This window comes from Octopus sinensis, linkage group LG9 (genome assembly GCF_006345805.1).
Source record: "Octopus sinensis linkage group LG9, ASM634580v1, whole genome shotgun sequence".
In the NCBI taxonomy this organism is placed as follows: domain Eukaryota; kingdom Metazoa; phylum Mollusca; class Cephalopoda; order Octopoda; family Octopodidae; genus Octopus; species Octopus sinensis.
The window spans coordinates 98,888,881-98,906,416 of NC_043005.1; the positions used below are offsets into that span (position 1 = coordinate 98,888,881).

The following is a 17,536-nucleotide window of genomic DNA, read 5'->3' on the forward strand; positions in this document are numbered from 1 at the left end:
CTTAGATTAAGTCAATATTATCTTGAAGAAGAGTAATTAGGATTGAAATGAGACAACAGGTGTGTGTGTGTATGTGTGTGTGTGCATGTATGTGTTGGTGTGTTAGTGAAGCATAACTGAAAATACAATGTTGTGTAAAATGAGACCCATTAAATTAATAATCTCCCAAACCAGAATATGTTTTAGGAATCCCTTGTTATGATTGTTTAGCCCTAGGTCAGTTTTAATCGAACCTATCTATGATCAAAGCTTTCCAGTCATGACCATACCATCTTATTTTTAAACAATGTACTCAGAACTACATTTTTTGTTCGAACTTTTTAAAGTTGTGGTTGGGGGAATTTAGCTACCATATAGAGATTTTTTTCCGTTTGTATGTATCCTGTGTGCTTTGGGAAGTCCCATTAAGGACTTCAAGCTATATCACTGAATATCTAGCCTATCTCCCAAAATGCTGTTAAATTGTTTGTTCTAATAATTTTTCTTTAATTATAAAAAATATTTTGATAAGTTACCCTAATTTATTATATTTTCAAATTTTGTTTTTTATTTATTTTTTGTCTTGTATTTTTTATTTTTTTACCAGATCCCAGTGAAGTTGATTCATTACCTCCCGGTGGTGTGTTGACTCGCATGTCAAGTAACCCAATGTACAGTTCATCTTATCACAGTCCCCCTATTACCACAGAAAAGCCAGCCTACCCCATCCCTCATGTTCAAAGGAGTGCCAGTTTCTCTAGTTCTGAACTCTCAGCCACTGAAACAAACCGACTCAATGACAACACCAAAGTAACAAATAATCCTCAAGACTCCTCTTCTCTAACAAGCAAAAGGTAAACCATCTTCCTGCAATTTAGTTTTCTACTCATTATTCTATTTTCTTTTCTTTTGTTTCTTTTAATTAACCTTTTAACATTCAGTTCACTCTGTCACATATAATGCTTATTTATTCGCATTGTTTTGAATTAATCATGCATTTTCTTGTAGCTTCAAACAAATCTTTCTTTCAGAGTTACTAAACTCTAGCATTATTCTGGACTTGAATACAATCCACTCTAACCTTACTCTTCAAAAATGTTATCCTAGAGACTAAAAATATTAGCTCTGAGGTTTAGGTATGGCTGCACAGGTAAGCAGCTGATTTCATAGCCACTTGGTCTCAGGTGCAGTCTCACTGCATGGCACTTCAGGGAAATATTTCTAATATTGCCTTTAGCTAACTAATGTCTTAGGTGTTAAATTGAAACAGGAAAACTGCATGGAAGCCCGTCATGTATATATATGTATGAGTTTATGTGTGTCTGTGTATATATATAGTATGTGTGTATATATGCATGTGTGTATGTATGTGTGTCTATATATATATATATAAGAGGGATGATATTATTAAAATACCATCATAAGTGGCAAGTGAGTATCAGCCATACAGGCAAATTAATAAAATACATGCATACAATATAAGACATGTACTTTATATATATATATATATATATAAACAACTTATAAATAAGGGCAAACGAAAAAATTTCTAATGCCAAATATGCCGAAATAAGACACATTGTCCATAACCATATAATTTACCACAATACACATGCTACTCGATAAAATTTTTACAGAAATTTTTTTTTTTTTTTTTTTTTCCGAAAAAATTTTATCCTATATTAAATATAAATTTAATAGTGTTCCCTTCCAGACTCCCTTACTCTGTGAGAGTTTCAGTTCGAATCGTACATGTCTTGAATGGGTTGGTGAATTTCTATTTTGGATATATTTGGGGTACTTAGTTGTGCTCATGACTTAGTGTTTGCTTCTTCCATGGGTATGAGTAAGTATTTCATATATTTCTTTTGCCGCATTTATCACTGACGAAGGGAGGGTTCTTACGAACTAACCTTGAAATCGGTCCGATATGGTAATAACGGAATTTTTTTAGAAATTTCTGTCGACCTTTTTCAAGTAGCATGCGTATTGTGGTAAATTATACGGTTATGGACAATGTTTCTTATTTGGCATTAGAAATTCTTTCGTTTGCCCTTATTTATTATAAGTTGTTTATAAATTTAACCTTCTGGACAGTCTCCTTGTTTAAGTTGGTGAATGCTGCCATAGTCCTTACCTTCAGTTCATCTTTAGTATTACAAGCAGTTTTGTTGGTCTCTCACTCAACTGTACCCCATGCATAATAATCAAGGGGGTTGCGGTCTGGGGAGTTAGGTGACCAGATGTTAGGGGTGATGTGGTTGCAAAGATTGCCTGACAGCCATGACTGGGTTCTCCTGCTCGTGTGGCATGGTGCACAGTCCTGTTGCCAGACATAGGGTCTTCTAGCACCTACCCTCTTGACTTGGGGCAACTCTACCTCCTCCAGTCATTTGATGTAGGCCTCCATGTTGTGTCTGAGGCTGTGTGGAAAGATGAATGGAGGCATAACATTGCCGTCACTAGTGATCACTCCAAACACCATGATGTTGACTGGATGTTTGATTTTTATCACTTTTGGTACATGTTTTGGAGACATGGCAAGCCAATGGTTGTTCTGTGTGTTTACCATCTGATCCTGGCAGAAATTTTTCCTGTCTGAAAAAAACCAAAGCATGCTCAGTTGGAGGGGATGCTAGAATTTGTTCAAAAGGTCTGTAGCATGGTCTTTGCTCTTGTTCTGGATAGCTTGGGATAAAAACTGGCCCTTTCACATCTTGTATGAGGAATACTGTATGTCTTTATGCACTACCTTCCTGATAAGAAACTCAGACACTCCCATGTCCCTGGTGATGGACCTGATTGACTTGGAGGGATCATTGACAATCATGACCAGGATCTCACCAACAAATTCAGGAGTTCTTTTCTTATCAGAACAATCAGAATGAGTTTTCTGAGTTGCTGTACCTTAGTAATCACCATTAGACTCATCTAACTCTTTCTGAATCCTCTGCACTTTCGTCAAATTGACACCCAAACACCCTGAAATATTCATATTGGAGCTTCCAGCATGAATGCTGAGCAGTACAGCATGTTGTTCCCAAATTTCTGGCAGAGTGGATTGCTTCATTGTGCTGTTTTTCTCACAGATGGTGCCCGACTGACCCTACTAATACTGTGTAGTCGTCTAGCAACAGGAACAGCGTCCAGCCATAAAAATACTGCCTGAAATAAGTGCCTGTTCAACCTAGGCCAGCATAGAAGAATGGATGTAGAATGAATGTACAAATGTGCTAATGGACATAACTCATTGTTTCTATTTAGAGTAACAAATTCAATAACTTATAAAATGTACTTCATTCATAAAGAAGAGATAATGCAATTAACATTACACCACACCCCATGTGATATAATCTATTTTGTATACACTGTGACGGGAAATATGTAATTAACCTCAAGTTTAGTCACTTTTTTCTCTCAAATTAGTCTTGAATAAATTGTTTTGTTTCAAACCAAAAAAGAAAGGCAATTTTGAAGACTTTCTCTTTAAAATGGTAATTACCATTCAAATTTTTGGTTCCAAAAGTTCTTTTTCTCTACCATTCTCATTTTAATTTCTCTCTCTTCCTCCTGCCATTCACATTAACCATCTTTAGAATTGTTAAATTCTCAATGACTTCTCTTTCATGTCTGGCTAACATTAAAGAAAACTCACTTTCTTAGCACCCGCACGCATGCACACAGACAGACACACACACACACTCTTAACCAGAACAATAACAGTATTGATAATTAATTCTTGAAGTCCTGTAGTGCTTCCTCTGTATAAATCTCTCCACATTGTTAGAAACTAGAGATTTTAATGAAATGCATATAGTCAAATAAAAAGATAACTCCTTCATGAATTTGGGTGAAATTTGCTGATGCAATCAATATAATATAGTTTCTATGTGTTGTTGACTTTTACTTACTGTCATTTCCTTTCACCTGCCGAGGCAGGTTGAAATCAATTAAGTTGATTACACAGAAGTGTTTTCATATATATATTTGCAAGACATCAGCTCCTGGGGTTGCAATTTCCTAATTAAATCGTTAATAAATTATCAATAAAAAGTCACTAATAAACAGTATCACTGAATTCTAACTCACTGCTTGAGGTATTAGACACCACTGAGCTCATAAATTAAAGAAAAATCCATAGAAATTTACTTGAAACAAAAACTAGATGAATTAATAATAAGAAAATAACGAGATCAAGTAGATAGAGTTGGTGCAAAGAGGAAGTCTTTTGATAGGAAGTTCCTTTCACATGCAAAATGATATTTCATGATTATTCCGGTAATAATGTTAAATATTTACTAAAAAATAGAATTGGTATTATTTTGCAAGTAATGTTGCCTCAGTAAACTTGACATATCATCATCATCATCATCGTTTCATGTCCGTTTTCCATGCTAGCATGGGTTGGACGGTTTGACCGGGGTCTGGGAAGCCAGGAGGCTGCACCAGGCTCCAGTCTGATCCGGCAGTGTTTCTACAGCTAGATGCCCTTCCTAATGCCAACCACTCCGTGAGTGTAGTGGATGCTTTTTACGTGCTAAGGGAGGCTGGCAACGGCCATGATCAGATGGTGCTTTTTATGTGCCACCTGCACAGGTGCCAGGGGAGGCTGGCAATGGCCACGATTGGTTGGTGCTTTTTATGTGCCACCTGCACAGGTATCACAACTACAATTTCCATTTGATTTTTTTTTGATGGTGATATACCTGACTCAATAGGTCTCCTCAAGCACAGCAGGTCACCCTCCGATCCAAGGTACTTTGGATGGGCTGGAGCTTCTATGTGAAGCTGGTGCAGGAAACAGCCATGAACTCACGTTGTTTGTTGGGTCTTCGCAGTCACAGCATCTCAATGGAAAATAGTTTCAAAAATGACATTCCTCAGCAAAAGACAGACTGGTATATAAAACTGCTTTCCACAGTTAAGAGTAATGAAATTCTGTGTAGATATATCTGTTTCCCACAGTGAAAGGGTTAACATGAAATCAAACTTTGTTTTTCGCACAGAATAATGTTTAGTCTCAGTTTTCGATATCCAACTCCAAAAACTGTTTGAAGCAGTGGATTTGTGCAGTTTAGAACTTGATGACTGTTCTGGATATCTGTAGTGTAGAATTTTAAGAGTTAAAATAATATAGTATCAGACTAAAGTATTTTACAATATTTAGTTGCATTCTTTTTCTCCAGAGTTCCAATTCTGCCAGAGTTGATAAGAGTTCTTCAACTTTCTGGAATTGATAGATTGTTTTTAACACTTTGGTTGATCCACTTAACTTCCATGTAAATTTGTGGATTTCTACCAATGTGAGATACCCTTATCATCGTTGTTGCCCTCCTGCACCGTTTTCTCCTTCATTCTATACATTTTTGTCTCTTTGCTTAAGGTTCATTGTAGTGATGGCACGTGGCTCAGTGGCTAGAGTGTTGGGCTCACAACCGTGAGGTAGTGAGTTTGATTCCTGGGCCAGGCTGTGTATTGTGTTCTTGAGCAAGACACTTTATTTCACGTTGCTCCAGTTCACTCATCTGTAGAAATGAGTTGTGATGTCCCTGAAGCCAAGCTGTATTGGCCTTCTCCTTGGATAACACTGGTGGTGTAGAACGGGGAGCCTGGTATGCATAGGTGACTGCTGGTCTTCCATAAACAACATTGCCCAGACTTGTGCCCGGCAGGGGAACTTTCTAGGTGCAATCCCATGGTCATTGATGACTGAAGGGAGTCTTTAGCCTTTAATCTTGTAGATAAGCTTCTTTGCTCTTATGTGTACTGTATATTGTAGATGTTTCATGAGATCATCTTCCTCTTTTCTATGCCCATTCCAAGTTACAGCTTTAATTTTATAGTTATTCTGTGTTTTCCATTTCTTTCTGTCTTTCAAGTAATGAAAAGGTGAATAACCAGCTTCAAATGCATGAACACACACATGCATGCACACACACACACACACACACACACACACACACACACACACACACACACACACACACACATTTTAACATATCTAATGGGTCAGAAAATCTAGTTAGTTGTATAAGACCTACAAAAATTTTTATTTCTTTATTGCCCACAAGGAGCTAAACATAGAGGGGACAAACAAGGACAGACAAAGGGATTCAGTTGATTACATCGATCTCACTGCGTAACTGGTACTTAATTTATCGACCTCGGAAGGATGAAAGGCAAAGTCGACCTTGGCGGAATTTGAACCCAGAACATAACGGCAGACGAAATACTGCTTAGCATTTTGCCCAGCATGCTAACGTTTCTGCCAGCTCACCGCCTTAAAAAAATGTCAACTGTATGATCTATCATAATTACTATCCTTCATCCAAACACATCCTTAATATATGACTGCATGTCACAGATTGACCATTCTTGTTAGAGTTGGGAAATACTTCAGTCCATGACAACTATTAAATCCTGCTGCAAAACTTAGGTGAGCCCTACAGTGGAGTATTATCTTGCATCTGGAACACTGCTCTTGCTGGTACAAACATTCATATATATTATGCTAACAAATATCAGGTGTTACAGTTTGCACCTACCCGTGGCAGTGACATGGTGGTTATTACAGCAATTCTAGTTACACTGAAGTAACAATGAATGAACAAGTGTCACTACAGTCATACTTGTCAAGCATTACCACACTACTCTGGTCAGACTGACAAATGTCACATACGTTCCGAGTTCAAATTCCGCTGAGGTCGACTTTGTCTTTCATCCTTTCGGGGTCGATAAATTAAGTACCAGTTACGCACTGGGGTTGATGTAATCGACTTAATCCCTTTGTCTGTCCTTGTTTGTCCCCTCTGTGTTTAGCCCCTTGTGGGTAGTAAAAAAAAACAACAAAAGTCACATTTATTGTTTCAAGGATAAATATTACCTGTCATATCATGCCACAGAGAAGGAAATCCCAGTAATTACATTTGTGACTTGTAACAAAACAACCACAGCAACAGCAACAAACAAAGTATTAAACCTTTTGTTACCGTATTTATCTTGAGATGCTCTGTGTTTCTTTCAACTATTTTAAATATAACAATGAATTTAGGAAAATAACTTAGTTATTATTAAGCTAGTATTAGGAACATAAATTGTGACTAAGACTTGGTGGAAGATTTTAATTCAAAACTTATGAAAGCAAGACATTTGTACTACAGAGCCAGGGCCGGTTTCAGTCGGGTTGGTAACGAAAGCGTTAATATGAAATTGTGAGTCAGGACTTCATCACATATTTTCTGTTTTTATTTATATTGCTCATTATTGCTCATATTTAATCCACATTATTAATTCACAACGAGTATTTCTAATTTTAGAGTTAATATTTTCTCTAATTTATATCATGTGGCTGGTTAGGTCTGAAACTGTTATATTTCTGCGTCTATCTTCTGAAGTTACCTTTGTAACTTGTACACATTTGAAGGAAGCAGTATCTATGACTGTTAGCATGTATCAAGTGTATTTTAATCTGCACTGAGATGTTATTGACCAGATTTCTTGTTGACGTCAACGTTATACTGGAACTAAATCATACAATGGCAGTGATGCAGTGTTATTGAAATCCCAAACACTTTACTGCTTCTGACAAGGCAAAAAGTTCGTTTACATGATGATGCTGTTGTAGTCTTCAGAATTACTCTACAATCACTTGCAAACAGCTTTGTTGAGTGTGTATTTTTTATTTTATTTTATCCTTAATTGTTTGTAATTTTTCCTTGAACTTTTTACCATGTTTTAGCCTTGTTTTATTTTGTTTTAAATTGTACTTTTTTTTTCTTTCCCTAACTAACTCAAGTTACATATTGGCTGTTTTTGGCAAACAAGTATTGGCTTTTGTAAAAAAATGAATAAATAAAAGAAAAAATAGAAATCTTGTCTCTCCAGTCAATTGACTGAGACTGAAATGAACAAGCGAGTGACTCCTTGATTAGCTGGTTGTTTGGTTGGCTTGGCAGCTAGCAAAATAATAAAGTTGCTTTGATAATGCCTATTAAAGAATTGACTTGCTTTTGCTGCATCGTAAGCTGCAGTGAAGGGATGTCAGGCACCATGTTCAATCAAATGAAACTCCGACCCTTCCAACCTGCCTTCATACAAATAACGTTGCCAATACCAAACACTCTTACTGCTTCTGCTAAGAAAACTACTCCTGTAATAATAATTGCCACAACACCCTCAACCTGAATAACTATATCTATGTTCTTGTTCTTTCTAATTATATATATATATATATTAGAAGAAATGAGGTACTCAGAAAATATATATATATATATATATATATATATATATATATATATATTATATATATATATATGTGTGTGGTGTGTGGTGTGTGTGTGTATATAGTTCTTATATATATGTATGTATGTATATATTATATATATAGTTTAATAGTATGTATTATATATATATATAGTTCTTATGTATGTATATATATAATATATATATTATATATATATAGTTCTTATATGTATATATATAATATATATATATATATATATAGTTCTTATATGTATGTATATGTATATAGATATATATATATATATAGTCTATATCTATATATATATATATATAGTTCTTATATATATATATATATATATATATATATAGTTCTTATATATAGTTCTAGAAATATCCTAGAAACAGCTGTAAGACCTTCTATCTATAAATGCTCTAATGTATACACAGCCTGGTTTTTTTTTCATCTTATTACACAAAAAAATTCATATATATATATATATATATATAAAACATTATTGGTGAATTGAAGAAATGGAGCTGAACGCAGATTGAACAGAAATCGTTTTATTTCATTCTACAAGTGTTTCGAAAGGCACAAATACCAAAATCCGATTGAATAATGGGACCATATGTGTCTTTCTCTTCAGGAAGAAAAAAGGAAATCCGTGGAAAAACAAAAACAGAACAGAGGCAGAGCAAAAAACAAATCGAATGTGCTCCTAAGAGCCCATGGCGAAACTGTTTATCAGTGTATGTGAGGACCGGTGGCTGAAGAATTCAACAGGTCAGGCATCGGTCAAACATGTGGGTTAGGGTGTATAGATGTTCTTTGTGACCGAGAATAAAGTTCTGACTATTTAAAGAATATTGGATGTTTTATAAGGGGCGAGAAAAAATCTACTTAGAGACGTGTGTGTGTGTATACTGTTCTATATATGTGTGTGTTGGCGTAGGGGTAGAAAACATTTTTTGTGTACGTGTGTGCGTTTGATCGTGTCGGCTGTCAGTGGCTACTGCCGTGATAACCGTTGGGTGGCAGAAAGAAAAAAAATAAAGAAATTATATATATATATTTTATGTTTTATGTGTGTGTGTGTGTGTTCATCTAAGCCTACCTTGACAAGGAAACCCCCCGCTGTGAAAAAACAAGCCCCGTTTGTCTTACAGGAGTAATTTCCCTTGCAGTGTTAATTGTAGATATCTTAAAATCTATTTCAGAATTTGTTACCAAGGGCTATGGGTGCCGGTCTTATTTATAAACGCTATTTAAAGGCCAGATAAGTGTAACGCCGCCAATGGGGCATCGAAAAGCCGACTGTAAGAGCCCGTTTACCATCCGGCCTCTGGCAAACAAAATATGAAGAGTTCGGAGACACAAAGGTTGCACTGTCTTCTGCCCTATCAAATGGGGGGCCACCGACAAAATGACCATTCCAGCCTATAGCTTAAGTTCGCATCCTTCAGTCGCCTTCAGACTGAAGGATGCGAACTTAAGCTATAGGCTGGAATGGTCAATTTTGTCGGTGGCCCTCCCATTTGATAGGGGCAGAAGACAGTGCAACCTTTGTGTCTCCGAACTCTTCCATATTTTGTTTGCCAGAGGCCGGATGGTAAACGGGCTCTTACAGTCGGCTTTCGATGCCCCCATTGGCGGCGTTACACTTATCTGGCCTTTAAATAGCGTTTATAATAAGACCGGCACCCATAGCCCTTGGTAACAAATTCTGAAATAGATTTTAAGATATCTACAATTAACCACTGCAAGGGAAATTACTCCTGTAAGACAAACGGGGCTGTTTTTTCACAGCGGGGGGTTTCCTTGTCAAGGTAGGCTTAGATGAACACACACACACACACATAAAACATAAAATATATATATATAATTTCTTTATTTTTTTTTCTTTCTGCCACCCAACGGTTATCACGGCAGTAGCCACTGACAGCCGAACCGAACGATCAAACGCACACACGTACACAAAAATGTTTTCTACCCCTACGCCAACACAACATATATAGAACAGTATACACACACACACGTCTCTAAGTAGATTTTTTCTCGCCCCTTATAAAACATCCAATATTCTTTAAATAGTCAGAACTTTATTCTCGGTCACAAAGAACATCTATACACCCTAACCCAATGTTTGACCGATGCCTGACCTGTTGAATTCTTCAGCCACCGGTCCTCAAAATACACTGATAAACAGTTCGCCATGGGCTCTTAGGAGCACAGTTCGATTTGTTTTTTGCTCTGCCCTGTTCTGTTTTGTTTTTTTCCAACGGATTTCCTTTTTTCTTCCTGAGAGAAAAGACACAATATGGTCCCATTATTCAATCGGATTTTGGTAATTTGTGCCTTTCGAAACACGTGTAGAATGAAATAAAACGATTTCTGTTCAATCTGCGTTCAGCTCCATTTCTTCATTCACCAATAATGTTTTAATTTCAATTATCCGCACCAACGCACGGTTGCAACGCCAGATGGTTGTACCTCCAACCGTGCTGTTTCATGCTGTGATTTTGCTACTAGTATCGGTTAAACTTTTGATTAATCTACTACAAGATTATTATCTTTCTATTTCACATATATATATATATATATATATATATATATATTATATATATATTATATATTATATAGTTCATGAGCAATGTGAAGTGTCTGGGCATCTTCTCCTTCACTTCTCCTTCAATGTCTTCATTTCATTTTCTTTTACCAGTCATCCCTTTCCTTTTCTTTTTTAAATATCTCTTTATTTATCTCGTGTATTCCTTACTTTTATTGTGTCTCTAATCCAAGCTGGATCTCCTTTCCATCTCAACACTTGTGTCTACTTGTTCCACTTGAAAATGTCTTAAGTAGGCAGCTTGCAATCAATGTAAAGATCCTTGGTCAAAAATAAGAAATGTGTATGTTTGTGTGTACATGTATGTGTTTATGTGAGTGTAGCGTTACATGTTTCTGGGTATGTGTATCAATACATGTTTCTGTATATGATAAAAGCAAAGGAAGAACTTGTTCTATGTGTGTGTGTATATGGATGTATACATGAGTGATCTCTCCCACTCTCTCTCTCTCTCTCTCTCTCTCCCCCCCACTCACAGTAGGAAACTGCTTTTCTTTTAGACGTGTGTTAAATACATAACTGTGTTCTAGTTCATCCTTCTTATCAAGGTTTTTTTATTTTTTATATATTTCCTTATGAATGTCTTCCAGTTTGTTTGGAACTGTAAGGATCCGAAACCCATTAACGTTTCTTGTCTTTAGTTTTCTTGATGTGATGTTTGTTTTTTATAATTCTATGGTTATGTCTCATTACTGCTCCTCTGTGTGTGTGTGTGTGTGTGTGTGTGTGTGTGTGTGTGTGTTGGTGTCAAGAAGGGCATCCAAATGCAGAAATCATGCCAAAATAAAACATCTGAGTTAGACATGGTTCCCTTGACTGTGCTTAAGAGGGCAATAATTCTGAATAAGAACTACATCAGGCTGTAATGACCCCCTCCAACCCATTCCAGTTTAGAAACTGATGTCAGATGACAAGACTGTGTGTGTGAGAGAGAATATGTGTGCATGCATATGTACATGTCCATTTTCATTCATTTATGTGTATAAAGATAGATATGAACATAGGTGCAGGTGTGACTGTGTGATAAGTAACTTGCTTACCAACCACATGGTTCCAGGTTCAGTCCCACTGTGGGCATCTTAGGCAAGTGTCTTCAACTATAACCTCGGGCCGACCAAGTCTTGTGAGTAGATTTGGTAGACGGAAACTGAAAAGAAGCCTGTCGTATATATATATATATTTGTGGGTCTGTGTTTGTCCCCCCTTGACAACCGATGTTGGTGTGTTTACGTCCCTTAACTTAGTGGTTTGGCAAAAGAGACTGATAGAATAAGTACTAGACTTACAAAGAATATGTCCTGGGGTCTATTTTTTCGACTAAAAGGCATGGCCACTGTCAAATGACTGAAACAAATATAAGAATATAATAATGATAATGATGATGATAATAATAATCCTTTCTATTATAGGCACAAGGCCTGAAATTTGTGGGCAAGGGACTAGTCAATTACATTAACCCCAGTGTTTCACTGGTACTTAATCGACCCCCACCCCTCATGGATGAAAGGCAAAGGCAAAGTTGACCTTGGCAGAAGAAATACTGCTTAGCATTTCATCCAGTGATTACAAGGATTCTGTAAGCTTGCTGCCTTAATGATAAAAATAATAAGAGTAATAGAAGCTAGGTGGCCTGATTTAGTAGTAGTAGTAGTAGTAGTAGTAGTAGTAGTAGTAGTAGACAAAGAGAGTAGAAAGTGCCAGGTAACTGACTTTAAATGATGAGCAAGTCAATATGTGAGGTATAGAGAAAATAGCAAGGTACCAGGAACTACATTGAGTTACTTAGGCTGTGAAAAGTGTGGGTAAAATGTATCCATGTAGTTATAGGTGCATTAAGAACTTTTCCTAAAGATTTGAACAGGTGAATAGAGGAAATAGGCATAAGACCTAGTTTGGTGCAGCTAAATTTTTAGGGACAGCTTGGATACTTAGAAAGCCCTTGGCACCTAAGGTTATTTGTTGCAGCCTGATGTTAGTAATTTGTTTTTGACAGTCTAATGTGTTGTGTGTAAATATAATAATAATAATAATAACAATAAATACCCCTGATGCAGTACCAGACAGTGGCTCTCATGGCTCCTGATCTTAACTGATTGGAAGTGTTATCATGTATATTGTTTTGTCTTGGTATAAAAGATGGGCTACAGCAAATATTCTGCTCAATACCACAGATTTGCTTGTCAGTTGTTTGACCTTAACCAGTTGAGCATGTCCCTTAGTGGCTGACGATATGTGTATCTCTGATCATGAGCAGAAGTAGTGGGGGAGCATTATAGCTGTGTGTTGAAAGGAATTGTTAGAGGTTTGGATAATTAACCTTTCGAAACAGGTCGTTTGTTCAGCATCCTTAAACAATCCTTATTCAGGGACCTTTTGAGCGGGGTGAGCTACTCGACCAGAAGAAAATTCTAACTTGGTCCCACCTGCAAGGTCATGTGCTGTTTATCTTGATGTGAGATCACCATGTTGCGCACATATGGTTGTGATGCATGTGCCTAGTGTACCCTTATCAGACGGGTAGTCATGATGGGTATACTGGGCTTCGTATATTTTACCCCAGTGTCACTTTGATGGCATGCACTGCTCTGTCACTCAGTAATAATAATAATAATAATGATAATAATAATAATAATAATGATAATAATAATAATACTAATAATACTAATAATATGGTTACTGTACTAGAGTAATATAAATATTTAACAAAGCTGAAAAGTTCCACCTATTGAATCTTCAGGAAGAACTATTGAAAAAATATTGAATATATTATATAGAATTGAAGTTGAGGGCAAAGTGGGAAGAATGATGAGACAGGGTAGGTGTGTAGAATATTGGACAATCTAAAGAAGTGTATATTAAATGTATTGATGCAAATTGTTTAATTATTCAGAGAATGGTTGGTTTGAAGGAAATCAGTTGTGTGTAAGTGTGGTTTTCATGTAAGAAAATTGTTGTTTGGCAATGGGGACCACTGTCATTGTTTTTATGTCTTTGGTTTGATAAACTAACTATTTGAAATATCTGACCATTCAAAAACAATTCAATCATATTTAATATATTGAAAGAGAGATAGAGAGAGAGAGAGAGAGAGATGTGAAATTTTAATTAATCAGAAATCAGTGGTGTATAGCATGATTTTTATATAATTGTAGTTGTTGTTTTTAAAAAAAAACAAAAAGAAAGAACATTGTTTGGAAAGGGGGAATGACTCAAACTGTTTGATTTAATAAACAGTTTGAAATGCCTAAGCATTGGCTAACATTTACGCATACCACTCTGAGTGGCAGATGAGAATAGAGAGGTTGGAAAATTATATTTCTTATGACTCAGTAATGCAAAGAATGCAAATGTTGTTGGAATGATTACATAGCTTGGTAAAACAATATTAATTTCCATTTGATGTAACACTTTAAATTATTATTTTTTAAATTTCAAATAAATGTGGACAAACTTGTATCTGTGCATCTAAGTTGACTGTGAAATGTGTAAAGGTGTTGACTGTAACACAATTTCAATGAATTTAATGTTAATCCAATGTATGATTTAGAAACTGTTTTTAATTTTGCCTTAGCACAGTAAATAATCTCTTTAGAAATACATCTATGGTCTAATGGGCATTCATCTGGATGAGTACAATTGCAAGTTCATGAACAGTTAGTTAATAAGGAATTACTGAATTTGATTTAATTCACTTCTGTTGGATAAAGATTGTATATAATTAACTGCAGTAGAACAAGTGACATTTGTTGAAAATTTTGTAATACTTATGGTGAAAGGGGTAAATGTTTTATTTAAAAAAGTAGGAATTTGGAATTTGTTCATTAAACGAAGGATTGAAAAAGGTGATTTTTTTGTCTTCCTTTTCTATTTCTGTGGGAGTTGTAAGATGTTTTTATATACAGTTCTATATTTAAGAGATGAAGAATTATGTATATATGCCCACAGGCATATGGCATAGTGGTTAAAGGCACGGGCTACAAACCCCAAGATTCTGAGTTCGATTCCAAGCAGTGACCTGAACAATAATAATAATAATAATAATAATAACAACATTGAAAAATACCTTAGGAATGAGAACCCAGGTTCGAAATTTCCCCAACACACCTGAAGAAGGCTGGAGGGTATATCAGCTGAAACGTTGTGTTAACAACAAACAAGATGTGGACAAATATCCATCAAATGTAAATAATGTTTTTATATACTTTTTGATGAATTTGCTTTGCACAAGCACATAATTATAGTACTTAGAATCATCAGTGAACGTAGGTTGATTATAAGAAAAGCTGAAGAAGTACAAGGAAATATTTTGAACGTGATTAAAATATCATGTTGGTAATTAAAGTGTCCATACATGTAGTGGAGTGATTCCTTAGGTCTTCTGAAAGGAGAAACGAGAAGAGCTGTGTAGGTTAAAACTGGTACCAAGAATGTTGATGATCTTAAGATGAGATTTTACTGTAATTTTTAAGCTTAGTTCATTGAGAAAGTTATGGATTCTTTCCTAAATTTCTTAATTTCTTGATGATTGGTGTTCCAGTTGATAAATAGACTGCCATCTTTATCAAGACTTCCAAGAGAATATCATCATCATCATCTGTTAATGTCCACCTTCCCTGATGGTATGGGTTGGATGGTTTGGCCATGATTCCAGTGTTTGCTTTGGTATGGTTTCTATGGCTGGATACCCTTTGTGATGCTGACCACTTTACAGGGTATACTGAGTGATGGTGTTTTTTTCTTTTGTAAGACCAGCACTACTAAGATTGCCATGTAGCTTACAAGACTAAGATTTCTACCAACTGAGTGGAGCAACAGCACAGAAGGAGGCAACTTTATGCTAGGCTATGAAAGTGTGGCCCAGAACAGGTTTCTTGCTATAGAAAAGATAAACGGTTGCTCACATTATACACGAGTGGATGGAAGTAATTGTTGTGGGGCTGGAAAGAGAAACAAAGATGATGGTGATGAGGTGTCAGCATGGTCCCTGGGAGCAAGAAGTCATGAAGTGAGGCTGGTTAGCAAGACTGTATAGTGAGAATGGGAACTGGCAAAACAATGAATCAGAAGTGTTAATATATATTAAGTGATGAACTAGGATCAAGGTAGGGGAGTATCTGATAAATCTATGTGATGGTGGTTGTGGGAAAATACATAATGACTCGAGACTGGGAAGAGTATAGGGGGTAATTGTAGTGAATAGTGGGAGGGGCAACCAATGATACATATGAGATGGGGATGCATATGTGTAGTGCTGTTTGGCTCACTGCAGGATAAAGAGCAATAGGATACAGAGAAAGTGATGACATGTGGAAGGGTAGATTACAAGATTGTGAGTGGAGAGAAAGATGTGGTGCACTGTGAGAGAAATGTATGGTGATACAGCAAATCAAGAAGGATCGTTTGAGTGGAGAGTGAGAGATACTTTGGTAGCATTGAAGGAATTATGAAATGTAAATGGTTTAGAGTATATTATTGGACATTGGTGCTTACTTCAATGAAATCCATCCATCTAGTGCTCCATTGAAAAGAACATTTGAAAAGTTGTTTTTTAAAATTCATATACTATTATCATAAAATAAAATGAATTTCCTAGTGTGTAGAGTATTAATTTCAGAAGCCAGAGAAAAAGGCTGTATCGAAGAGGGAGAATACACATGTGGAATTACGTCTGTTCTGAAAATCTATGTTAGAATCTAGTTTTATAGAGCTTCCAGGTCTATAGCAATAAAGTGACAATGGCTATAAGAAGCAAACAGTGACAGTAGGTACTTAACAATGGCAATAACGGATCTTCTAATGACAATAACTGGCTTACCAATGCTGGAAGAGAAGAGGAAAAAAGGTGGAATGATGACAGTGATGCAGACAACGTTGTAAATAAAGGACAAAAAAAGAAAGAAAAATGTAAACTAAAATTGACTTACGCTGAACAATTTGGTGAGTTCAAAGTCAACCTAAATGAATACAGCAAGTCCATATATCCCTAAGCAAAAGAAAAAAGAAAGAGAGAGAGAGAGAAGAGAAAAAGGAAAACCTGAGACTTATAAAAACTGAATACAAAATTTCTGTCTGTTGCAGTGCGACCAGGTCACAGTTCTGTAACAAAGATTTTGACATCTTATGAAATAAGTGGATTTAACAGTTTTGTGTTTTATGAAAGGGTTAGGATGGGTCTCCTATGATGTAATTGTTTCAATTTGGGGCCCTTGTGGCCAATAAAAGAAATCATGATGAGGATGATGATGATCATTATTATTATTATTATTCCCTTTTCATTAATTTGAACCTTACATTTTATTTCAGAAGGAACTCTCGTTCAAAAGAGGAAACCGTTGACCAGTTTTGTATTGACAGCATTCTTGATCAACATGCTCGAAAGCTGCTCTCTTCTCATCGCCTTAGAGATCTTGGCATGTTTGCAGCTAATATGGAAGACTTTAAGATTATACGATGGCTGAGGAAGGAAAGGTACTTCAAATTATTTTAATTTATTTAATTACAACTCATTCCATCTAGCTGATTCCATTAACTTCTGACTTCCACTGAAGAGTTTACCATGTACTGATGTTGTGCCATATCCCTGGTAAATACATATGAAGTGGTGAGGTACTTCTCTAGACTGTAGGGGCTTATATCTGATTATTGTTTCATTAGCTAATGGTACTGAGCTCATAGGCTCCCATGCAGCT

General features: G+C 36.1%; 1 protein-coding gene across 2 annotated transcripts in view; it reads left to right on the top strand.

Annotated features, from left to right (window-relative positions):
• LOC115215369 (guanine nucleotide exchange factor subunit RIC1) overlaps nt 1–17,536 on the top strand; it is a 341,602-nt gene that overhangs the window by 291,266 nt on the left and 32,800 nt on the right. For both annotated transcript variants that reach the window (XM_029784517.2, XM_029784518.2), the window contains exons 26-27: nt 587–833; nt 17,151–17,315. In XM_029784517.2, the coding sequence (XP_029640377.1) occupies nt 587–833; nt 17,151–17,315 (412 nt within the window). The remainder of the gene's footprint in view (nt 1–586; nt 834–17,150; nt 17,316–17,536) is intronic.